Raw genomic sequence first — 25,794 nt, 5'->3', positions numbered from 1 at the left:
TCTTGAGGATTAGCTGCGGGGGCTCTCTATAGGGATCAAGAGAGAGGACGACTCTCGAAAAATGATACACTCTCTCAAGGACTCTCGATATTAGACCCGGAATATTATCGTCAAAATCATTGTGTAATCCCCCAAATGTTTCTCGGTCGGTGGCAGCTGAACAAGAATCGAGACAGATGAAAAGGAAAAAAAAGAGGTAAAAATGTATATCTCGATTTTGACCCAAAAAGCGTGTAAAAGTATTATCTGGTTCGGGTCAGACGAGGAGGAGGAAAGATTCCTTTCGCAACGATCGTCATCATCGCGCTACTCGATTATTTACGCTCTTTTGCGTAATCGGCAGAAATCACCTTCTGTATAATAGGAGATGGAGAGATCCTTGTCGACGCTGTTAAAAAAAAGGTATTAATAGTCGAGAGATTTTTAAAATAAACTCGGACAAGATATAAAGCATAAAAAAATCGAAATTTCAAAAGTCGAAGAGCGCGCGTTATGTGTGGAGATTCTTTCAAAACTTTTGAAATATCGCGTGCCGATTCGGGATCGATTCGTAAGAAAGGGGAGAAACATTTTATATACGGTATTTGGCATTATAGGAGGAAGTATAGACCCCCTTACTCGTTGCAAACGAAATTTCATAATCGTTCAGATCGATACGTCGCGCGATCACATACTTTTGATCGACTCAACAATGACTATACAGAACAGCAGCTGCAGCTGCAAGAAACGGCTGTGCGCGCGCGACAAAAGGTGCGAAGCAATTTGGCTCTTTTAACCGAGCTTGTTCGAAGTATATTGTATATATCGTGCGAGTATGCGCGTGTACTTGAAAAAGCGCGCGCGACAGAGAAAGAGAGAGAGAGAGAGATAAAATTGTCTTTTTGCATGGCCCAAAGACCTCGATTCTCGATCGCGCGGAGTCGCAGAGACACAGACTCGCGGCTGCAAAACGTATATACTCGTTGGATTATACATATAAAAGCGAGCTCGGTCGAGCTGCCGCCGAGTGAGACATTATTATTGTCATTATATATGTTTTATAAAGATGACCGTGAACCGCAAGGACACCTCGCGCCGCGAAGAGCGACCGCGAGCGAGAGAGAGAAAGAGAGAAAAAGATAGTAACGCGGCCCGCGAACGCTGCTCTCTTTATTCAAATTATCTCGCGTACATACATGGTAGTATCTATGTGCGGTGAAAAAATTTTGATCTCGATCTCGCGCTCGTGCGAGTGTGCGTAAGTGTATATATTATGCGCTGCCACGTACCGCCACGCGTCGATAAGAGAAAGAGCGAGAGATGGAGCGACAAAAAAGAGGTGATAATTCAAGGATCCATTATCGAGATTCATCAAGGACGATCGACATTGCGCGCCCGAGAGAACACGTGCTCTCTCTCTCGTGTGTGCGGAGATCGAGTCAGCGAGAGGGAGGAAAAGAAATGTGCGTGTGGCAGCTAAGTAAAAATTTTTATGTTCACACGATTATATTCCCCGGGAATATGATAGGGTAGAGATCGTCAAGATTTACCTATCAAATATTCAGTATGTAATGCTTGTATAAAAATTGGACGCAAAAATCGGCTCGGTTCGCTTTGATAATCCACTCCACGTACGATGATAATTAGTAAATAACGCAAAGATTAATCAGTGTGTTCTAACACGCAATTCACGTTTCTCGATCATTCCCATCATTACATACGTTTACAAGAAAATTTGAAAGTATCCACACAATCAACCGCGATTGGACTGTTTTTTCATCAATCGACAGTGTGATGTACAGAGAAAAAGTACAAGCAATAAACCAAACGCAAACGCATGTATGTGCTCGGTAAATCCAAAGTGCATGGACACGATGCGCGGTGCAGTGCACTCTTCAATTCTCCATTATGATATACAGACGCGCGTTACATAGCGGAGCCTGCAACAGGAGCAATAGAGCTTACAATGTGTTTAATGCATCATAATGACTGGTAAGTAGTTGAAGTCCGTCTGTCTCTCTCTCTCGCGATATAGCCTTCCGGGTACGCACACGTACGCAACTCGCACACTCACGCATATATGATACATTAAAACTTGTCGTTTATTACGATCGTGTCGTATATACAAATGCTCTCGCGCTTCCAAGTGTATAAGCTGCGTACGACGTATGGGCAACGCTGCATTGCTCTCTTTATATCGTGTATGGTGAAATTATCGGTGAAAAAAGGTTAGTGGCTGCGCGCGACTATATCTGCTAGCAGTACTTCGTGTACGTACCTATATGCATAATATGTAATTTCGTGGTGCGCACATCGTGTGCGTAAGTTTATTTGCGGCACCTCGTATTTTTTAATAATATAATACCAGGGCGGCAGTGTGTGCACATTAGCTAATGGACGGAACTATTTTGCGCGCGAGCTGCCTTCTTACATCTAATTTATTCTCCCTCAATCTTTTTTCAACAATTACTTATCTCGGTTCCGATTCTTACGATAGTTGCTGGCGATCGATATTATACATATAAATAAATGGTAACATCGGCACTCCACAGTGTTGGATTACGGAGTACGCCAATCCCGCCATGGCGTGGGGGACGGCGAATTTGGGAATGAATATCAAATTTTTTCATTGTAAATCTATTTACTCGATGATTTTTGTTGCGAACTCAATGTTGTATAATGGAAGTTTTTTAAGAAGAACATAGTTTTGGAAGGGTAATAACTTCCTCGAAGGAGTGGTTGCCAACTTAGAATTTTAAATTGTTTCAAATTTTGTAACAGCAATGTATAAACGGATAGATTATAGTACCTTCGTGTAAACAATATGGTCATAAACAATTTTGACATTAGTCCCTCGACACACTGGTCATGTTTATAGTGAACATTAATTAGTTTTAATGCTGTCCTTCCCGACGAAACAAGCCATAACGCCAAACAGATCAATTTTACTTATTCAATTTTCGAGATAGAAGGACTCATCGTTTATTTTAAGCGCCAAAATGGATAAAAATGAGGAGAAAAAAAATTATTTCAGTGATCATGAAATTGTGGTTTCAGACGACAAACAACACGTTTGTGATATTTGCCACGAGGCATTTACACAAGAATCAATCATGTTAACACACCGCGACACAATTCACAATGAACGAAAAGATTTCGTATGTGACAAGTGCGAAAAGAAATTCGAGTTCCGAAGTCATTTAAGTAGACACCAAATATCGGTACACAAGGGCTCGAAAGATTTCTCATGTGACCAGTGCGAGAAGAAATTTTTGAAAACATCAAGTTTGTTAACTCACCAAAAATTAGTACACAAAGATTGTGCAGATTTCATTTGCAATAAGTGCGAGAGAAAATTTGAAAATAAATCAACTTTACTCAAGCATAATAAGATATTCCACGACATTTTCAAAGATTATTTGTGTGAAAGGTGCGCCAAGAGATTCGGAGAAAAACGAAGTTTGCTCGCGCACATAAAAACGATACACGATAGTGCGAAAGATTTTGCAGATGACAAGTGCGTAAAAAAGTATAAAAAACAAACGCATTCATACTTCCACTCGAAGACAGTACACGATGTCTTCAAAGATTACCAATGTAAACATTGTGATAAAAAATTTGGATATAAAAGGAGTTTGCTAAAGCACCAAAAAATAATCCACGAGGGTCGGAGAGATTATGAATGCGACAAGTGCAAGAAGAAATGTGGACAAAAATCGGATTTGTTAAAGCACCAAAGTACAGTCCACGAAGATCGCAAAGATTACACATGTGACAAGTGCGAAAAAAAATTTGGATTCAAATCCCATTTACTCCATCACCAAAAAACTGTTCACGAAGATCGCAGAGATTACTCATGTGACAAATGCGAGAAAAAATTTGGAAAAAAAATGGCATTTGATAGAGCACCAAAAAACAGTCCACGAAGGTCGCAAAGATTACGTATGCGACGAATGCGAGAAGAAATTTGGACTAAAATGTCACTTGCTCAGACACCAAAAAACAGTGCACGAGGGTTGCAAAGACTTCACATGTGACAAATGTGAGCAGAAATTTGGACAAAAAGGCAATTTATTACAACATCAAAAAATAGTTCACGAAGGGCGCAAAGATTTTGCATGTGACAAATGTGAGAAGAAATTCGGACGAAAAGCCGATTTATTCGTGCACAAAAAGACAATACACGAAGGTCGAAAAGATTTCACATGTGACAAGTGTGAAAAAAAATGTGCACAGAAATCGATTTTGCTCTACCACCAAAAGACTGTACACGAAGGTCAGAAAGATTTTGCATGTAATAAGTGTGAGAAAAAATTTTGGCAAAAATTACATCTGCTTTTCCACCAACAAACAGTCCACGAAGGTCGCAAAGATTATGTGTGTGAAAATTGCGAAAGGAAGTTTGGACTAAAATCGAATTTGTTAAAGCACCAAAAGATAATACACGAAGGACGCAGAGATTACCCATGTAAAAACTGTGAGAAGAAATTTGGACAAAAAATAGATTTGTTTCGGCACCAAAAGTCAGTTCACGAACTTCGCAAAGATTACTCATGCGACGATTGCAGAAAAAAATTTGTAAATAAATGGAACTTGCTCATACACATAACTACAGTTCATGAGGGTCGGAAAGATTTTGCATGTGACAAGTGTAAGAAAAAATTTGGACAAAAATCGCATTTGGTTTTCCACCAACAAACAGTTCACAAATGACATAAAGATCACGCATGCGACAAGTGTTAAAAAAAATTCGGATATAAATATAGTTGGCTCATGCACATAAAAATAGTTCACGATGGTTGCAAAAATTTCTCATGCGACAAATGCGAGAGAAAATTCGGACAAAAGGAGCACTCACTCTTGCAGGTGGCAAAAATTAAGCATGGCACAAGTGCGAAAAAAAATGATGATTGACAATTTTAAATATGTATTACAGATATTCGTACATATGTTATTCTAATATTTCAATAAAAATTGTGCTGAAATAGTTGTGTATTATGTGAACCTCGGACGTTCAACTCCACTATCATTACATCTTCGTTCATTGTCATTGTGCTTCATTTTTAACCAAACGACTATTAATTGCCATTCTCCATGTACTTTTTGGCTTATGCAACGTCAAGCCGAGAATTTTTTCACTTCTGGTTTGGAGCTGTGAATAGGGCGAGCATTTAGCTGCCTACAGAATTTTTTTATAAACCTAACGAAATTACCCTCTTCTGCAAATTGATCAAATCTTTGTTAGTGAACGATTCAGATAAATTTACTCAATTAATGATAAAATTTAAATTTAAAAATGTTTTTTTAAATTTCTTAAAAATTATTGAGAGACCTCGTGATTAAATTAGAATGGCGTGAGACCAAAAGCAAGTTCGAGTGGGGGAGACACTTTTTCTAATCTACCACTGCGGCCTTCTACAAAGGGCAGTTACTTATTCTAACATTTTAGAGTCGATGAACTCGAGAGGTTGATTGATCGCATCTGAATGGGTTTTCTAAATGGTCGTATCTAAATAGTCTAGCTATAGTAATGCACTGTTAAGGAGTGAATTTCATCTCCAGGTCATTAAATGTAGTGAACATTTTTGTGTGGACTCCTCGTACCTAATGACAAAGCTCCCAATAGTTAGTTGACGTTTTTAATATTATTTAATGTTACAAAATACCGCGTAATAGCATATCGTGGTATCAGGCTAAAACAGTCAAGACAAACTGATTAAAAAGTATTGGTACTAGTAAAGGCTTGTAAACACCTTAAACTCCCAATTTTTATTGGATTTTTGAATAGGATTTTTTCCCCCCTTTTCATTGCATTACTCTAAATTCCAAAACTTTGATTTTGTACTGAGATACAGCTGTTTCCGTGAGTCTTTTTCATATACTTTACGTGTAAAATTTTTTCAATACTTTGGGCCACTACTACGGATGAGATGATCGAACGCGCAGATTGCTCTGTATGAGCAGTTCAGCACACATTTCTTTTCATTTTACCTTATTGCCGAAATGTAAGTCATAAAAGTACTGTTTGAGAGTGACCTATGAGTTCGATCGTCTCACCCGTAGTAGTGTCCATAACCATTCATGTTCTGAAAAAGTGTACTCGACCTTGGTGATGAAGCTCAATCGGTACCCTTTTAAAAATACGACAAATGACCAAAAACACTACTCGCTAGAAAACGCAATAGAAGAAAAAATGTAGCTCAAATTGGTCCGCTCTTTAAGACTTGCACAGTAAACCAATTGTGTTAGTGTTTATTTTTTGAACAAGTATTTAAAATTTGAAAAGGTCAAAGTACCAATACTTTTCAATCAGTTGAAATTGACAGTTTGAACCGGATACCATGATATGCTATTATATGGTATTTATTAACATCAAATAATATTAAAAACTTCATCATGCTTAATATGGGGGTTAAAGGGCCCATTGGTTCAAACTAACTACAGGGGGGCTTCATTGCAAGGTACGAGGAGTCCACAAAAACAATTTCACTGCATTTGATGACCTGGAGATCAAATTCACTCCTTGTAAGTCTTGGAAGGCCAGAAAATTCCTCGAAGGAATCGTCGCTACGTTCGATTTCTAAATTAATTTCAAATATTGTTAGGATAATGTATAAACAAAAAGATCGGTACTTTAATTGTGAACAATATATGATCATAAACCTTTTTGACATTAGTCCCTTCATAAACTGATTATGTTTATAGTAAAAACAAATTAGTTTCGATGTTGTCTTCGACCGATGACACAACACATAATACCAAAAGATTAATTATACTTGTTCAATTTCCGTAGTACTAAATAGAAAGAATTCAACGTTTAATTTAATCACGAAAATGGATAAAACTCAGAATTTCAAAGTAGTTACCTCGGAAAATAATTTAAGTGAACACGACGTAGTAGTTTCGAACGACAAACAACACTTCTGTGATATTTGTAAGGATGAATTTAAACTGGAATCGAGCTTGATAACACACCGAGACACAATTCACAACGAACAAAAAAATTACGCGTGTGATCAGTGTGACGAGAAATTCGAGTTCCGAAGTCATTTGAGTGGACACCATATGTCAGTACACAAAGGCCGCAAAGATTTTGCGTGTGACAGCTGTGAGAAGAAATTTGTAAAACAATCGAGTTTGTTTACGCATCAAAAATTAGTACACAAGGATCGAAAAGATTTCTCATGTAACAAATGCGAGAGGAAATTTGAGAATAAATTAATTTTAATGAAGCATAAAAAAATATTTCACGAAGTTTTCAAAGATTATTTATGTGAAAAGTGTGGGAAGAAATTTGGAAATAAACATCGTTTGCTCGTGCATATAAAGACAGTGCACGAAAGTCATAGAGATTTGGCCATTAGAGTCCTCAAAGATTACTCATGCGACGATTGCAGGAAACAGTTTGTAAATAAATGGAACTTGCACATACACATAACTACAGTTCATGAGGGTCGAAAAGATTACGCGTGTGATAGATGCGAGAAAGTATTTAGACAAAAATATTATCTGCTTGTGCACCAGAAGACAGTACACGAGGGTCGTAAAGATTACGCGTGCGACGAATGCGATAAGAAATTCGGAGTAAAAGTACAATTGCTTTTTCACCAACAAGCAGTCCACGAAGGACGTAAAGATTACGTCTGCAACCTGTGCGAGAAAAAATTCGGACAAAAATCGGATTTGATAAAGCACCAAAGGACAGTTCACGAAGGTCGGAAAGATTTCGCTTGTGACAGGTGTGAGAAGAAATTTGCACAAAAACAGAATTTACTTTTACATCAAAAGACAGTCCACGAAGGTCGAAAAGATTACGCATGCGACGAATGCGAGAAGAAATTTGGACTTAAACAGCATTGGCTTGTCCACCAAAGGATAGTCCACGAGGGTCGCAAAGATTACGCATGCGACAAATGCGATAGGAAATTTGGACAAAAAGTACAATTGCTTTTTCACCAGCAAACAGTCCACGAAGGTCGCAAAGATAACATATGCAACATTTGTGAAAAGAAATTTGGACAAAAATCGGATCTGCTAAAGCACCAAAGGACAGTTCACGAAGGTCGCAAAGATTTCACTTGTGACAAGTGCGAAAAAAAATTTGGATTTAAATCAACTTTGCTCTTACACCAAAAAACAATACACAAAGGTCACAAAGATTACGAATGTGACAAGTGCGAGAAAAAATTTGGATTTAAACAGCAAATGCTTGTTCACCAAAGTACAGTCCACGAGGGTCGCAAAGATTTTGCATGCAACAATTGTGAGAGGGCATTTGGAACAAAATCGAATTTATTTAAGCACCAAAAAATAGTTCACGAAGGTCGCAGAGATTATGCATGCGATCTATGCGAGAAAAAATTTGGACAAAATGCACATTTGATCAAGCATCAAAAGACAGTCCATAAAAGTCGCAACGATTAAGCATGGCACAATTGCGAAAAGAAATAATGATTGACAATTTTAAATATGTATAGATACTCAAAGTTTTTCTAAAATTTCAATAAAAATTTTGCCATTTGAGTAATTACGTTGAGCCAAGCTGGAATTCTGAAAATAAGTTAAAAATATTCATGTTATTGCTTTCCCATAAAGGAAGCTATGTGATAGGCTTAAAAATGAGATTGTTTCGCGAGAGGATAATAAATGATTTTTCTCTAGCCAATTTAACAGAACAAAAAAATAATAAATTTATGAACGAAGTTCTCGTCGGTAATTCGACGTTGCTTGACGGCGAAAAAAGCGAGTGACGCGCAACTGTGTCGAGAGCTTGACGGGCTTTCGTGGTCCAGCTTCGACCGTCCGATTTGGCTGTAAAGCGGCGACTAACTCGATACACACAAAATAAATATTCTTTTAGGGATACTTCTTTTATCAAGCGCCCCACACAAACGCGCCTCACATGCCAAAACTTAACAATAACTCAACAGAGATTTCGAACCAGACGTAGAAGGAAAATTTGTTTTGCATATTTGGTATAGAAAATATATTGAGTTCTCGCACGTTTTCATTCTCAGTAGCACTGAAAAAATGAGCTGGGCCACCGATGACGGCAGGATAACACTCGTATCGACTGCGTAGGTGATTCGGCAGATCATACCCACGAAGTGTTTTATTTTCTTCTTTTTCTTCTTCTTCTCACTTATCAACTTCCAGTTGGATTGAAAGACTGATCATTGATAGTGTCAACTCCAAAAACTTGTTACGAGCAGTCTTTTGGAATTTTGACGATGTTGTAGTCTGAACGTTTATTAGTGCGAGTTTTCAAGTCTCTGAATAATACGTTATTTTTCCCGCGTGGTACTATAAAGTACCCTTCATAAACTGACTATGTTTATAGTAAATACAAATTAGTTTCAATGTTGTCTTCGACCGATGACACAACACATAATACCAAAAGATAAATTATACTTGTTCAATTTCCGTAGTACTAAATAGAAAGAATTCAACGTTTAATTTAACCTCGAAAATGGATAAAACTCAGAATTTCGAAGTAGTTACCTCGGAAAATAATTTAAGTGAACTGGACGTCGTAGTTTCGAACGACAAACAACACTTCTGTGATATTTGTCAGGAGGAATTTACACTGGAATCGAGCTTGATAACACACCGAGACACAAATCACAACGAACAAAAAAATTACGCGTGTGATCAGTGTGACGAGAAATTCGAGTTCCGAAGTCATTTGAGTGGACACCATATGTCAGTACACAAAGGCCGCAAAGATTTTGCGTGTGACAGCTGTGAGAAGAAATTTGTAAAACAATCGAGTTTGTTTACGCATCAAAAATTAGTACATAAAGATCACGAAAATTTCACATGTAACAAGTGCGAGAGAAAATTTGAAAATAAATTAATTTTACTGAAGCATAAAAAAATATTTCACGAAGTTTTCAAAGATTATTTATGTGAAAAGTGCGCGAAGAAATTTGCAAATAAACATCGTATGCTCGTGCATATAAAGAGAGTGCACGAAAGTCAGAGAGATTTGGCCCTTAAAGTACTCAAAGATTACTCATGCGACGATTGCAGAAAAAAATTTGTAAATAAATGGAAATTGCTCATACACATAACTACAGTTCATGAGGGTCGAAAAGATTACGCATGTGAAAAATGTGAGAAGAAATTTAAACTTAAACAGCATAGGCTTGTCCACCAAAGGATAGTCCACGAGGGTCGCAAAGATTACGCATGTGAAAAGTGTGAGAAGAAATTTGGACTGAAACGTGATTTGCTTATCCACCAAAGGACAGTCCACGAAGGTCGCAAAGATTTTGCATGCGAACAATGCGAGAAGAAATTTACACAAAAACAGAGTTTACTCATCCACTTAAAGACAGTACATGAAGGGCGGAAAGATTACACATGTGACAAATGCGAGAAGAAATTTGGATATAAATCGGATTTGTCAAAGCATGTAAAGGTAGTCCACGAAGGTCGCAAGGATTTTGCATGCGACCATTGCGAAAAGAAATTCACAGGAAAAAAAAATTTGTTCGTACACATAAACACCATTCATGAAGGTCGGAAAGATTACGGATGCGACAAGTGCGAGAAGAAATTTGGACAAAAATCGAATTTATTAAAGCACCACAGGACGGCCCACGAAGCTTGCAAAGATTACGCATGCGACAGGTGCGCGAAAAAATTTACAGAAAAAAATAGTTTATTAAGACATGTAAAGACAATCCACGAAGGTCGCAGAGATTATGCTTGTGATAAGTGCGTGAAGCAATTTACAACAAAATCGTATTTACTTTTACACCAGAATATCGCCCACGAAGGTCGCAAAGATTTTGCATGCGATCAATGCGAGAAAAAATTTGGACAAAATGCACATTTGATCAGGCATCAAAAGACAGTCCATAAAAGTCGCAACGATTAAGCATGGCACAATTGCGAAGAGAAATAATAATTGACAATTTTAAATATGTATAGATACTAATAGTTTTTCTAAAATTTCAATAAAAATTTTGCTATTTGAGTAATTTGTTAAGCCAAGGTGGAATTCTAAAAATAAGTTAAAAATATTCATGTTATTTCTTCCTCATAAAGGAAGCTATGTGTCGAGAGCTTTGCAGGCTTTCATGGTCCTGCTTCGACTATCCGATCCGGCTGTAAATTGGCGACTAACTCGATACACACAAAATAAATATTTTATTGGCGCTACTTCTTTCATCAAGTGCCCCACAAAATCGCGCTTTACTTGCCAAAACTTAACAATAACTCAACAGAGATTTCGAACCAGACGTAGTAGGAAAATTTGTTTAGCATATTTGGAAAATATATTGAGTTCTCGCACGTTTTCATTCTCAGTAGCACTGAAAAAAATGAGCTGTGACACCGATGACGACAGGATAACACTCGTATCGACTGCGTAGGTGATTCGGCAGATCATACCCACGAAGTGTTTTATTTTCTTCTTTTTCTTCTTTTTATTACTTATCAACTTCAAGTTGGATTGAAAGACTGATCATTGATAGTGTCAACCCCAAAAACATATTAAGAGCAGTCTCTTGGAATTTTGTCGATGTAGTAGTCTGAACGTTTATTAGAGCGAGTTTTCAAGTCTCTGAATAATATGTAATTTTTCCCGCGTGGTACTATAAAAATACATTGTGATTTATAATTCCAGTCATAATTTGAGTGAAATATTTTTGCCGAGTCAAGTTTCATTGAATGACCTAATACTGAGTATGGCCAATCTACGGTAGAGGGGGAAAGTATCGTCAAGGAGCTGCAGTGCCGACTGCAAGTGTTTACAAATTGGCGAATTCGAGTTACACTGTTGGCTGCTTGTGAAACTTAACCTTGAATATTTTCTTTGCTTTTATCGTGAAAATTCACATAATGAAGTTACAACTATAATCTAACAATATGGAAAGCCAAGAGGACCCAGTTAGGTATAACATGTTTTTTTGTACATGCCATGATTTATTTGAAGCGATCGTATTATCGGATTTGATTCTTTTTAGATGTTTAAAGCAAGAGCCTATCGATACTTGGCCAGATGTAGGCAACAATTATGATTTCGACTCAATAAACTCTTGCGAAGTCAAAAGCATTAGAAATGTCTCGATTTATAAATCATCAGTAAGTCCAGTGATTTGAATTATCTTCCAATTATCCAGCATCAAAAACTATCATACAATTTTAATTTCAGGCTAATTGCAAAAATGAGGTTATGTCATTACACGAAAAATCAGATAAAAAAATATTCATTGATTTTGAGTGCAAAGATGTAAAACCTGAACTGAAGCCTCCATCAAAAACGTTGTGTAAAACTGAGTATCAAAGTTTTTCATCTTTTGTAAAGATAGAAAACCAGAATGAGACTAGTTATTTGCGCGAAAAAAGTCTAATAATTCTGATTAAGAAAGGATTTAATTACGATGGTAATTATCAATTTCAAGAAAAGTCCAGATTGAATTATGAAGGATATAATAATGAGAAAGTATTAATAAGAAAAACATCTCAAACCAAATTATCTCACAATTATAATTTGTATCGAAAAACGCATAAAGAAAAAGCGAGTCTAAATGCACATATCAATACGACACAGGAGAACATTCGATCATGTGAATGTGATATTTGTCACAAAGCATTTGGACGCAAAGCTAACCTCAAATTACACACAAATGCAGTACATTATAAAAGCCAACCCTTTGAATGTAATGTGTGTCACAAATTATACGGTCGCAAAGTTACCCTCAGAACCCACATAACTACAGTTCACGATCTTTGCAGAACCTTCGAGTGTGACATTTGTCTCAGGACATTTGGGCGAAAATATGACCTCAAAAATCACGTGAATATAGTACATGATCGTAGCAAACCCTTCGAATGTGAGATTTGTCACAAATTATTTGGACAAAAATGTAATCTCAATAAGCACATAAGATCAGTACACTATCGTAGCAAGCCCTTTCAATGTGAGATTTGTCACAAATCATTTGGAGTAAAGGGTAACCTCACTACACACGTAAATACAATACATAATCGGAGCAAACTCGTGGAGTGTGACATTTGTCACAAATTATATGGTCGCAAGGATACCCTTAAAGCTCACATAAATGCAGTGCATAATCGTGCAGTACATAAACCCTTTGAGTGTGAAATTTGTCACAAATCATTTGGATACCAACAGGTACTAAAAGTGCACATAAATACAGTACACGTTCGTAGCAAACCCTTCGATTGTGAGATTTGTCACAAATCATTTGGACAAAAACAGCACCTTGAATGTCACATAAATATTGTGCATTATCAGAGAAAACCCTTCGAGTGTGAGATTTGTCACAAATCATTTGGACGAAAATATGACCTCAAAAATCATGTGAATGTAGTACATCATCATAGCAAACCCTTCGAGTGTGACATTTGTCATGAATCGTTTGGACAAAAACAGCACCTTGAATGTCACATAAATATTGTGCATTATCAGAGAAAACCCTTCGAGTGTGAGATTTGTCACAAATCATTTGGACGAAAATGTGACCTCAAAAATCATGTGAATGTAGTACATCATCATAGCAAACCCTTCGAGTGTGACATTTGTCATGAATCGTTTGGACAAATAGGAGCACTCAATAGACACATCAAATCAGTACATGATCGCAGCAAACCCTTTGAGTGTGACATTTGTCACAAATCATTTGGACTAAGAGGTAATTTCAAAACTCATGTAAATACGGTACACAATAGAAAAAAATCCTTTGAATGTGAGGTTTATCATAAATAATTTGTATACTAGAATGTACTCAAGAAGCAAATTAGAGTAGTACACAATTGAAGAAAACCTTTCGAATGGAAGATGTGTCGCAAATCATCTAGCCGCAAACAACACCTGGATGCTCATTTAAAAACAGTACATAATCATAGCAAACCCTAAGAGAGATTTGTCTGGAGACATTGGGACGCAATGAAAACTTCTACCATCACATGTATACTCCATGCAAATTTTGAAAAATAATTTACATAAATTTCTTTTGCAGAACAATAAAGTTTTTTAAACTGCTACTAATTTTTGTTTTTAATTGACTGTGAAAAGTCTTTTACTCACCTGTCTTACATTAACTAAAATGTAAAGAATATGTCTTAAATACCTATTGCCTATCGGTAAATCCTCACCTCTAAACTAGAATTATTCTAAAACTTTGCATTTTTTCAAATAATCACGATAAATCGGTACTTAAATTGTAAACAATATGATCATAAACCATTTTGACATTAGTCCCTTCATAAACTGATTATGTTTATAGTAAATACAAATTAGTTTCAATGTTGTCTTCGACCGATGACACAACACATAATACCAAAAGCTAAATTATACTCGTTCAATTTCTGTGACATCGAGTAAACTGATTCATCGTTTCATTCCGGCTTCAAAATGGATAAAAGTGAGAAGAAGATCGAGAAAGATGTCTCGGAAAATAACTTAAATCAACACCATATTGTTGTTTCAGGCGACAAACAACACGTTTGTGATATATGTCAGGAGACATTTACCCTAGAATCAATAATGATAACTCACCGAGATACAATTCACAATGAACAAAAATCTTACACGTGTGATGGGTGCGAAAAAAAATTTGAGTTCCGCAGTCATTTGAGTAGACACCAAATATCGGTACACAAACGCAGTAAAGATTTTGCATGTGACAATTGCGAGAAGAAATTTGTGAAAAAATCGAGTTTGTTCACGCATCAAAAATTGGTACACAAAAATCGTGAAGACTACTCATGCAACAAGTGCGAGAGAAAATTGGAAAATAAATTAATTTTACTGAAGCACAAAAAAATATTTCACGAAGTTTTCAAAGATTACTTGTGTGAAAAGTGTGCGAAGAGATTTGGAAATAAACAAAGTTTGCTGGTGCATATAAAGACAGTACACGACGGTCAGAAAAATTTTGCCTACAAAGTCTTCAAAGATTACTTATGTGACGATTGTGGAAAGAAATTTGCAAATAAACGGAGTTTACTCTTACACGTGACAACAATCCATGAGGGTTGCAAAGATTATGTATGCGACAAATGCGATAAGAAATTTGGACAAAAATCGAATCTGGTAAGGCACCAAAGGGCAGTTCACGAAGATCGAAACTTTGCATGCGGTAAGTGCGAAAGAAAATTTGGACATAAATCATATTTGTTGAAGCACCAAAAGATAGTACACGAAGGACGCAGAGATTACCCATGCAAAAACTGTGAGAAGAAATTTGGACAAAGCATAGATTTGTTTCGGCACCAGAAGACAGTTCACGAAGATCGAAAAGACTTTGCATGCGGTGAGTGCGAAAGAAAATTTGGAAATAAATCAGATTTGTTGAAGCACCAAAAGATAATACACGAAGGACGCAGAGATTACCCATGCAAAAACTGTGAGAAAAAATTTGGACAAAAAATAGATTTGTTTCGGCATCAAAAGTCAGTTCACGAACGTCGCAAAGATTACGCATGCGATAAATGCGAGAAGAAATACGGGCGCAAATCGATTTTGCTCATACACCAAAAGAGAGCACACGAGATACCACGCAACGATTATGAATGCGACAAATGCAAGAAGAAGTATGGACATAGGTCATCTTTGTTTTTCCACAAAAAAACAATCCATGAAGGTCGGAAAAATTACGAATGCGACAAGTGCGAGAAAAAATTTGGACGAAAATCGGATTTACTTCTCCACCAAAAGACTGTCCATGAAGGTCGAAGAGATTTTGCGTGCGACAAATGCGAGACGAAATTTGGGGATAAAAGCAATTTCATAAAGCATCAAAAGATAATACACGAAGGTCATAAAGATTACGCATGCGACATGTGCGAGAAGAAATTTGGACTGAAACATGATTTGCTTGTCCACCAAAGGACAGTCCATGAAGGTCGCAAAGATTTTGCATGCGACCAATGCGAGAAGAAATTTACACAAAAACAGAGTTTACTCATCCACTTAAAGACAGTACATGAAGGTCGGAAAGATTACACATGTGGCAAATGCGAGAAGAAATTTGGATACAAATCGGATTTGTCAAAGCATGTAAAGGTAGTCCACGAAGGTCGCAAAGATTTTGCATGCGATCAATGCGAGAAAAAATTTGCACAAAATTCACATTTGATTAAGCATCAAAGGACAGTCCATGAAAGTCGCAACGATTAAGCATAGCACAATTGCAAAAAGAAATGATGATTGATAATTTTCAATATGTATATAGATACTCATAGTTTTTTAAAACTTTCAATAAAAATTTTGCTATTTGAGTAATTTCGTTGAGCCAAGGTGGAATTCTGAAAATAAGTTAAAAATATTCATGTTATTTCTTTCTCATAAAAGAAGCTATGTGATTGGCTCGAAAATGAGATTGTTTCGCGAGAGGATAATAAATGATTTGGCTCTAGCCAATTTAACAGAACAAAAAAATAATAAATTTATGAACCAAGTTCTCGTCGGTAATTCGACGTTGCTTGACGGCGAAAAAAGCGAGTGACGCGCAACTGTGTCGAAAGCTTGACGGGCTTTCATGGTCCAGCTTGGACTGTCCGATTTGGCTGTAAAGCGGCGATAACTGAACAGAGATTTCGAACCAGACGTCGTAGGAAAATTTGCTTCACATTTTTGGAAAATATATTGAGTTCTCGCGCGTTTTTATTCTCAGTAGCACTGAAAAAAATGAGCTGAGGGCAGGATAACACTCGCATCGACTGCGTAGGTGATTCGGCAGATCATACCCACGAGATATTTTTTTCTTCTTTTTCTTCTTTTTATTACTTATCAACTTCAAGTTGGATTGAAAGACTGATCATTGATAGTGTGAACCCCAAAAACATGTTAAGAGCAGTCTCTTGGAATTTTGTCGATGTAGTAGTCTGAACGTTTATTAGAGCGAGTTTTCAAGTCTCTGAATAATATGTAATTTTTCCCGCGTGGTACTATAAAAATACATTGTGATTTATAATTCCAGTCATAATTTGAGTGAAATATTTTTGCCGAGTCAAGTTTCATTGAATGACCTAATACTGAGTATGGCCAATCTACGGTAGAGGGGGAAAGTATCGTCAAGGAGCTGCAGTGCCGACTGCAAGTGTTTACAAATTGGCGAATTCGAGTTACACTGTTGGCTGCTTGTGAAACTTAACCTTGAATATTTTCTTTGCTTTTATCGTGAAAATTCACATAATGAAGTTACAACTATAATCTAACAATATGGAAAGCCAAGAGGACCCAGTTAGGTATAACATGTTTTTTTGTACATGCCATGATTTATTTGAAGCGATCGTATTATCGGATTTGATTCTTTTTAGATGTTTAAAGCAAGAGCCTATCGATACTTGGCCAGATGTAGGCAACAATTATGATTTCGACTCAATAAACTCTTGCGAAGTCAAAAGCATTAGAAATGTCTCGATTTATAAATCATCAGTAAGTCCAGTGATTTGAATTATCTTCCAATTATCCAGCATCAAAAACTATCATACAATTTTAATTTCAGGCTAATTGCAAAAATGAGGTTATGTCATTACACGAAAAATCAGATAAAAAAATATTCATTGATTTTGAGTGCAAAGATGTAAAACCTGAACTGAAGCCTCCATCAAAAACGTTGTGTAAAACTGAGTATCAAAGTTTTTCATCTTTTGTAAAGATAGAAAACCAGAATGAGACTAGTTATTTGCGCGAAAAAAGTCTAATAATTCTGATTAAGAAAGGATTTAATTACGATGGTAATTATCAATTTCAAGAAAAGTCCAGATTGAATTATGAAGGATATAATAATGAGAAAGTATTAATAAGAAAAACACCTCAAACCAAATTATCTCACAATTATAATTTGTATCGAAAAACGTATAAAGAAAAAGCGAGTCTAAATGCACATATCAATTCGACACAGGAGAACATTCGATCATGTGAATGTGATATTTGTCACAAAGCATTTGGACGCAAAGCTAACCTCAAATTACACACAAATACAGTGCATTATAAAAGCAAACCCTTCGAATGTGATGTGTGCCATAAATTATATGGTCGCAAAGATAACCTCAGAACCCACATAACCACAGTTCATGATCGTATCAAAAAGTTCGAATGTGAGATTTGTCACAAATCATTTGGACTAAAAGGTGACCTCAAGAAACACATAAATTCAGTACATAATCGTATCAAACCCTTCGAGTGTGCCGTTTGTCTCAAGTCATTTGTAGAAAGAAGAACTCTCAAATGTCACATCAGTTTAGTTCATGATCGCAGCAAACCCTTCGAGTGTGAGAATTGTCACAAATCATTTGGATATCAAAGAAATCTCAAAAGGCATATAAATGCAGTACATAATCAGATCAAACCTTTCGAATGTAAAATTTGTCACAAATCATTTGCACAGAAAGGCCATCTCAGTGTTCACGCAAATGCAGTACATAATCGTATCAAACCCTTCGAATGTAAGGTTTGTCACAAGTTCTATACTCGCAAGATTATTCTCAAATCTCATATGATTAAAGTACATAATCGGAACAAACCCTAAGAGCGTGGGATTCGTCTGGAGACATTGGGGCGCAATGAAAACTTTTACAATCGCATGTGTGCCTAATGTAATTTTGAAAAATCTTTTACGTAAATGTAATTTGATGAAGAATAATAATGTTTTTTGAAATGTCACTAATTTTTTTGTGATTTGCTCACAACATTTGTGACCCGATGAAGCATTTTTATTCATTTTTCTCTCATTAGAGCGGTACAGGTATTCAATATTCGAACACATGCGTGATTTTTCAATACATCTACTAAACTCTTTAAATTAATAATTTTAACGGGGGTCAACGCACGAGTTAGCGTAATTACTCAATTACATACATATTTTCATACAATATACATAACAAAATATACGTGCAGATTATGGTGCGGCGGTGGCGGCGACAGCAGCAGCACCAGCAACAGTCGAGCGATACACGGCGGCGACCGGCAACGGCGCCCTATTGCACGCACACACACACACACACACGTTATTACTTTAAAACACACTACTACATATATAACACATATCAGCATCGCCGCCGCCGCCATATACCGCTTACCGTGCGTCAAGCGCGTGCATAAAACAGAGACGGAAGATGTATATATATTCGCACACGGCCGTGTAAAGTCGAGTCGGAGCAGGTCTCTCTCTCTCTCTCTCTCGCGCTATCTCTATCTCTCTTCCTTCTCTCTCGTGCTGTATAGAGGTTGGCGGTGGCGGTGGCGGCGGCGGCGGCGGCGGCGGTGGTGGTGGCCGAGGCACTTCTATATAACCGTATACTATACGTATATGTATATCGAGAGAGAGAGAGACACTCACACATTTATACATCGGCGGCTGTGCGCCGAGTCAGTGAGTGCAGTATATCGTATCGATGTGTGCGCGAATATATGTACACACGCACACGCGCCGCTGGGTTATATGTACGTTACGACGACACGACCGCTGCCTCGGTGTTTCAGTCTGCGTCCGGCCTCCGTCGGTGCCGTGTAGCGTATATAACCCACATTTCTATATAATATAACAAAATACACGAGAAAAACGTACACGCATATATAACGGCGCGTCGTATATAATAAATATATACGTGCATTGTGCGTGCGTGTGAATAAATGAAGCGGAAAACGTGCGCCGAGAAAACGCGTCGAGATTTTTAAAATAAATACACAAAAGAAAAAAAGAACACGCCCGGCTCGTAACGAACGACTCTGTTTTTTTTTCGTTACGAAAATTCGTTTGTTTCTTTCAACCCTTTTACCGATTGCCAATAAACAAACGAATACCTTGATTCTTGGTTATTGTTGTCGCCGTATATAACCATACGTACACGCATCTGCTGCGCTTCGACGAGAGAGAGATACACGGCACGGAATATCGTTGCATATACATCGCTGCGCAAAGTGCACCACTACTCTCGGTTACATAGTCTGTCTCTGTGCTGCTGTTGTGCGAGTCTTTTCTGCTCTCTCGATCTCTTTCTCTCTCTCTGTCTCGCAAGCGCTCCTGTGTGTGAGTGCAGTGCAGTTCTCGTCTACTCTGTGTGCGAGTGTGCAGCCCCGACTCTTTGAGAGGCTGTAACAACGCACACGATTGCACGCCGGGATAGAGCGCCGGGGAGAAAAAAAAATTTCGTACGTTCGAGCTTTAAATCCGTGTCGACTCGGAGTATATACGGTAAATAATAATAAAGAGCGCGAGATAGTCGCTGCATCTTCCTAACGTCCGATCAGATTTCGGTCGTAATTTTGCGTTCTAAACGGTCGTTGTTACGCACGCACCGATCGCGACTTCGATCGTGCGTGAGCATCTCTAAAATGTTATGAAAAATCAGTGTTCCATTCAAGCATCAGTAGTGTGAGTGTGTGTGTGTGTGTGTGTGTGCATGTGTGTTGTATATGTGCGCGCGCGCCTCCCGTGAGCTTTTTTTGTTTTACACTCAAATCTCTCTCCGGCATCGAGATTCATTCTTCTCGAATCGCAGGTGAAAAAAAGCTCATCTTCCCGTCTGTCTCATTGCTGCCTCTCGCAACGACGACACATGTGCGCGAGTGTATCGAAGAGAAAATAACCAAATTTTCCGAAGAAGAAGAAGAATAAAAGAAGAAAATCAGTCGACTCAAATCATCCAGATTTTGCACTCGCACATAAGTACAGATACCAGTATCCGTATACATATATGTTGCTACTCGTCTGCTATGTCTGACACGAGCAGCCGACAAAAACAACAGCAGCAGCAGCAGAAGCAGCAGAAGCAGCAGTCGCGGCAACGTCGAGTTGTAACAGTGGTGGAAGAAGAAGAAGGGTCAGCGTACGATTACTGCATCGTCGCCGTAGCAGCAGCTCCTCGTCTCGTCGCTGCCCAAGTCGATGACAGATTATAGCAGCGGTGCAACGGCAAAGGCGTAGAGAGGGAGACATAGAAGCGAGCATTATTACGAGGTATCTATATCGTTTATTAAAGATAGATTTAACCGGTCTATAATTTTTTTTTTTTTTACATCAAAAGAATTCGCGATATACGCGAGAAGCTGCGGGGTGATAGCGATTATAGGCATCGTCGTCGTCGTCGGACGTATATCGTAACGCGAAAAAGACCACAGCTGCAGCCGGGAGAGTCACACCCGTGTGTGTATAGAGATGCATCTAGACTCATATACGAACGAACCGCATACACATACACATCGACGCGCGCAAAGAGACGTTGCACTGCGTGTCGGTCCGCGCCCCTGCTGCAGTTTAGCTCTAGGTTCGTATCGCAATATAATTGTGAGAGATAAATTTGTAAAGTGCAGGTGTGCGTAAAATAATACAATTCAAAATGAGTCGAGTAAAAGAGACGATACGATTTTTTCGCTGCTCTTGTGGGATAATGTATATATCTCGAAAATCGATGGGCCGGCGTGCGCGCTCGCGACTGTCGATACATAACTGCAAACACATACACACGTACATAGACAAATATATGCATAAGTGCGTGTGCACGTAATAACACTTCGGTTGGGAAGTTGGATCTACTGCGCGTTACATACGGTGTGTGCAGCAGTCTGCAGCAGCAGCAGCATACAGAGTGCGCGAGACTTTGACATGCACCAACGTGTGTGCATACATACGTATATAATGTTGTATACGTATATATGTATATGCACACACAGACACAGTGAAACGCATTGCAATATAGTATATATGTTTAAATAATGTACGGCGCGCGTTTATACACACACACACACAGACACACACGTACACACACGAGCCGATGAAAGTAGGTCGATCTGCGGCGCGAAGAAAGCGAAAGGTGTGTGTGTGTGTGTGTGTGTGTTGCTCACAGTGTGTTGCTGCTGCTGCTGCAGCGCAGGCAATAGTGCACACAGCACATTTGCACAGCTTTAGCAGATCGGGAGAGTATATTACACACACCGGCGAGTGCATAGGTATATATATGAGCGCGTTATATAGTGTAGTTGCTGCCGCTATATAGCGACTGTATTGGACGGAACAGTGCGTTATCTCATATATAAATATATCGTTATTACACATATAAAACAGCATAAACAGCAGTACAAGTTTTATACGGTGTGTCGAACGAACAAACGAACGGACGAACGGACGGACCCATAGACCCATACATACACACACACACATACACACGTATAATAACGGATAGTTTTGTTTTGATGCTGATGCTGCTGCCGCTGCCGCTTCGACTGCAGCCACGGCGACTGCGCAATCGTTATGCACCGGCCGGGAGGCTTGTCTCTCTCTCTCTCTCTCTCTCTCTCTTCCTCTCGCTCGCTCGAGTCGTATGCAGCAGCAGCGGCACTAGGCTACACATATACACGCGATAAAAGTTCGTCCAAGGGAATGGACGTATTTTCCGCGGCGACGGTGTTTTTCCTCTTTTTCCTTTCTTTCGTTATGCTCTTTCTGTTTTTCTCGTCGTTGCATAAAAAAAGCGCGTGAGCGAGCGAAAAAAGAGAGGAGTCGTTTTCATCCATTAAAAAATTTTCATCTCCGTATCGATCGATCGACTGCTATACGTAGCAGCTGTAATGCGCGTTTGCGACGCAATCTCCCGCGCGAGTCGAGGAATTTTTCGTGTGTGCGAGAGTGTTACGCAGTGCGTGGGTGTTGTGAATTATTCGTCTATACGTATCTCGTGTAACATTCGCGCGTTATATAGGTGACCGATTACGAATATTTTTACAACTTTTCTAAATCTTTTTTTTCTCGCCTTGGACCTCTCGTCCCGTCGATGCGTTGACAAAAGTAACGACCGAACACGCTTGCATACATATACATATTTACCTATAAACGTGCATTTGTATACACACTCGTGTACATGTACATTCTGGTGCTTGCATTTCGATGTAACAATAATATATGCGCGCACGCGGCCGTCGCGTAAATATATAATTAATATACAAAATGTATATATGTACGAGTACGCCAGTGCATATATATATTTCGTATACGTATGTATTTTAATGCGGCGTTAAAGCACACACACACACACACATACATACACACGTAAGCCGGAGCGAGTGCATGCGCGCGCGAGCCGACTTATACTACTACTAAACGCCGAGCGAGCGTCGGCGGACTCTTGCTGCCGCTCGCTTATATGCACTTTGTGTGTGTGTGTGTCGACTCGGTGAGTGCAGTAAGCTCTCTCGCGTTGCGCCGCGCGCACACCGAGCTGAAACACCGACACACATGCACACACACGGACAGAGGCGCGCAGACACACGGCTGCGAGAGAGGCACATAGGCAGGCAGCGGCAGGCAGCAGGCAGCAGTCGCCTTGTTTGTGTTTGACACAGATTGTTGAACCCGAAAGAGCTAAAAACTGCGACGCTCTCTTTCTCTTTCTCGCTCGCTCGTTCTCTCGCTCCTATATAGCATCTATACTATGTACGCGTGTGTGTGTGTGTGTGTGTACACGCGCTCGCCTCGTATACTACGTTTTTATAGATATACGTGCGCTCTTTTTTATACGCGATATTTTTCGAGCGTTTCTTCCTCGTTTTCCTTCTCTCTTTCTTTCGAGCTTTTTTTTGAGAAATTTTTTTTTTTTGCCCTATCTCTCGGAAAAAAGGTGGATGGGGGAAGGGATTTTACGTGCATCTTTTATGCGCACGATCGCACGCGCGTATATAGTAGCTTGTATCTACGTTATGCAGCTTCCTATATAACACCGGTCGCTCATACATACGTACGCACAAAAAATGCACGTATCGGTGTGCAAGGATTTTTTTTTTGTAAAACGCGTTTCTTCGTCGGACCGACTCCGAAGCTAAAAGCTTTTATAAATTTCCTTTCTTTGCTTTTCGGTCGAAATCGTTTACCTTCTGGCGCGCGGAGTTTATTAAAGTCCGCGCGCAGCCACCAAAAAACAACTACACGCTGAAAAACACGTTGAAAAACTAGTCGGCTCTTTTTTTTTTTTCGTTCAGTATAGATTTTCCTGACTTATCCGACGTGTAATTCCTCGCTATCGTTTCTCTCTTTCTCTTTCTTTCTTAATTCTTTCGGTCTTATTAATATCGTTGCGCCTCGTGAAAACGCGTCTGCGTGTTTAACTTGAATTACGATAAGAGAGGACAAGATTTACAACTGTTTGAATCGACGTTTATATGTGCGTACGTACGTGCGCACGTTGCGCACACCACAACAACGGAACTATACACAACGCTAATAATACAAGCTACGCGCAAAAATTAATGAAAAAAGGGGGGTAGATGCGATATAAATTTATTACAATATTCTTCGCGACGATAGAAATAATGAGACATTAAAATACAGTCCCTGCCATCCATCGTTTATCAACGAATTCGATATATTTATGTGTGCACGAAAGAAAAAAAAAAACGTCACTACAACAATTGCCAATGTTTAATTTTCCAGATAAATGTCGTGCGAGTAGCAGCGGGCTGCAGCAGTGCCATCTTCTCTCCGACCCAAAGTTTAATCGAGCGAAGCAGCAGCAGCCTCGAGTGCAGCAGCAGCATAGCTACTAATACCAGTGAGAGGCGCTCGTTACTCCGTGCGATCTATCCGACAGTTACCAAACGCCAAAAAGAAAAATTACAAAAATTATTCATTAATATCTCGTCTCGTTCGAGATTCAAAGGGGACATCGACGAGTGCGCGTGTTTCATTGTGTGTATTTCTATATCGTCGTCTCTATCTCCGATTTGTGCGCGTGATTTTATTACCCAGGGCCATTTTTTCGTTGTTGATGTTGTTGTTAATGTTGTTGTTCGTATTTTAATCTAATTAAAAAAAAAAAGAAAAGTGCGGTCCGTTGGATCATTGAAGATCGATCGATCCGATTGGGAAGTGAAACAGCATGATATCGTACCGGTCGTCGTCGTCGTTGTCGTCGTCGTTACTGCAGCAGCGGTATCACGAGCAGACCTCGAGACTCGCGGAAACTCATTTAAATCTGTGAAAACGACAGAAGAAGAAGAAGAAGAAGAAGAGTCGAGTCAAGATTTTCCTGCGGCGCGTGTGCGAACGAGCAGAACAAGTCGCACGGGAGAGATACTGCAACGAGCGATAAAAGAAGAAGAAGTAAAAAGTTACCCGAAACAACAGCGATCGCAATCGAGCCAAGAGAGAGCTCGAGTACACGATATATTATTATTATCATTATAATACGAGTCGTACAAAAGTTTAATCAAGAGAAGTCGAAGGCAAGAAAGAAAAATTGTGCTGATGATACGTGCTGTGATAAAAGTAAAAATAAAAATATAAATAAATCCAGGCGGCATCGAGGATAAAAAAAAAAATAATTGAATTTCAGCGCGTGCATTTTTTTTATACAATATATTAATTATTAAAATCGAAGAAAATCAAAATAAGGAAGTGGTGCAACGAGAGAAGCTGCGAGAAAAAAAAATCTTCCGTCTCTCTGTGCTTTTGGCTGTTTCTTCCCTCGTGTACGCGCGTCTCGTCGTCGATTGTCGCGCGCGTGTGTGAAAAAAGAGCTGTGGCGGCCCCAAGGCGAAGCGACGCAGCTTAGCCAGCCCCCGCATCGAGGAGTGCAGTGGACATGATTATTTCAAAGGATCTCTTCCTCCTCGGCGACCAAGACTACCTGCGCCTTCCCAGCAACGAGAAGCGCCAGCAGCAGCGGACAATGGGACGGCCGATCATCAATCCTCCCAGGTACGTGGGGCAGTTGTATTATTTTGCGCTTCTATTATTATCATTAATATATATCTTCGCGCCGACGAGTCGAAAAATTTCGCTCCAGTCGACTGTACATATATGCATCCACATTTATGCATCGTGTGTGTGTGTGCGAGTAAGC

At 38.9% G+C, this 25,794-nt stretch overlaps 4 protein-coding genes across 4 annotated transcripts in view; all 4 read left to right on the top strand.

Moving 5' to 3' along the window:
• The first annotated feature begins 1,964 nt into the window (after positions 1-1,964).
• LOC111694012 (zinc finger protein 436-like) lies at positions 1,965-11,148 on the top strand. The gene is made up of 2 exons (XM_023460519.1): positions 1,965-1,971; positions 10,461-11,148. The coding sequence occupies exons 1-2, from the start codon at positions 1,965-1,967 to the stop codon at positions 10,862-10,864; spliced, it is 411 nt and encodes a 136-aa protein (XP_023316287.1). The 3' UTR covers positions 10,865-11,148.
• Positions 11,149-11,767: 619 nt separating this feature from the next.
• Positions 11,768-16,267, top strand: LOC106649356 (zinc finger protein 271-like). Its single transcript, XM_023460513.1, has 6 exons — positions 11,768-11,882; positions 11,955-12,072; positions 12,143-13,126; positions 13,214-13,265; positions 14,895-15,850; positions 16,256-16,267. The coding sequence occupies exons 1-6, from the start codon at positions 11,857-11,859 to the stop codon at positions 16,265-16,267; spliced, it is 2,148 nt and encodes a 715-aa protein (XP_023316281.1). The 5' UTR covers positions 11,768-11,856.
• An 823-nt stretch (positions 16,268-17,090) lies between these two features.
• LOC106649404 (zinc finger protein 28-like) lies at positions 17,091-18,540 on the top strand. The gene is made up of 3 exons (XM_014366787.2): positions 17,091-17,205; positions 17,278-17,395; positions 17,466-18,540. The coding sequence occupies exons 1-3, from the start codon at positions 17,180-17,182 to the stop codon at positions 18,489-18,491; spliced, it is 1,170 nt and encodes a 389-aa protein (XP_014222273.1). The 5' UTR covers positions 17,091-17,179; the 3' UTR covers positions 18,492-18,540.
• A 6,733-nt stretch (positions 18,541-25,273) lies between these two features.
• LOC106649449 (ABC transporter G family member 14) overlaps positions 25,274-25,794 on the top strand; it is a 109,729-nt gene continuing 109,208 nt past the window's right edge. The window contains exon 1 of the mRNA XM_014366878.2: positions 25,274-25,649. Coding sequence (XP_014222364.1) covers positions 25,534-25,649 — 116 coding nt within the window. The 5' untranslated portion in view covers positions 25,274-25,533. The remainder of the gene's footprint in view (positions 25,650-25,794) is intronic.

This window comes from Trichogramma pretiosum, unplaced genomic scaffold (genome assembly GCF_000599845.2).
Source record: "Trichogramma pretiosum strain Unisexual culture from Peru unplaced genomic scaffold, Tpre_2.0 scaffold50, whole genome shotgun sequence".
Taxonomy (NCBI): domain Eukaryota; kingdom Metazoa; phylum Arthropoda; class Insecta; order Hymenoptera; family Trichogrammatidae; genus Trichogramma; species Trichogramma pretiosum.
The sequence above is the reverse complement of the archived record's forward strand: the minus strand, read 5'-3'. Positions and strand labels throughout refer to the sequence as shown.

Excerpts from the sequence above, each read along its gene's own strand:
- LOC106649356 (XM_023460513.1), top strand. The coding sequence starts at position 11,857 with ATGGAAAGCCAAGAGGACCCAGTTAG. Across the intron at positions 11,883-11,954 it reads AGCCAAGAGGACCCAGTTAG|ATGTTTAAAGCAAGAGCCTA; the intron begins GTATAACATGTT and ends GATTCTTTTTAG. Across the intron at positions 12,073-12,142 it reads TCTCGATTTATAAATCATCA|GCTAATTGCAAAAATGAGGT; the intron begins GTAAGTCCAGTG and ends TTTTAATTTCAG.
- LOC106649404 (XM_014366787.2), top strand. The coding sequence starts at position 17,180 with ATGGAAAGCCAAGAGGACCCAGTTAG. Across the intron at positions 17,206-17,277 it reads AGCCAAGAGGACCCAGTTAG|ATGTTTAAAGCAAGAGCCTA; the intron begins GTATAACATGTT and ends GATTCTTTTTAG. Across the intron at positions 17,396-17,465 it reads TCTCGATTTATAAATCATCA|GCTAATTGCAAAAATGAGGT; the intron begins GTAAGTCCAGTG and ends TTTTAATTTCAG.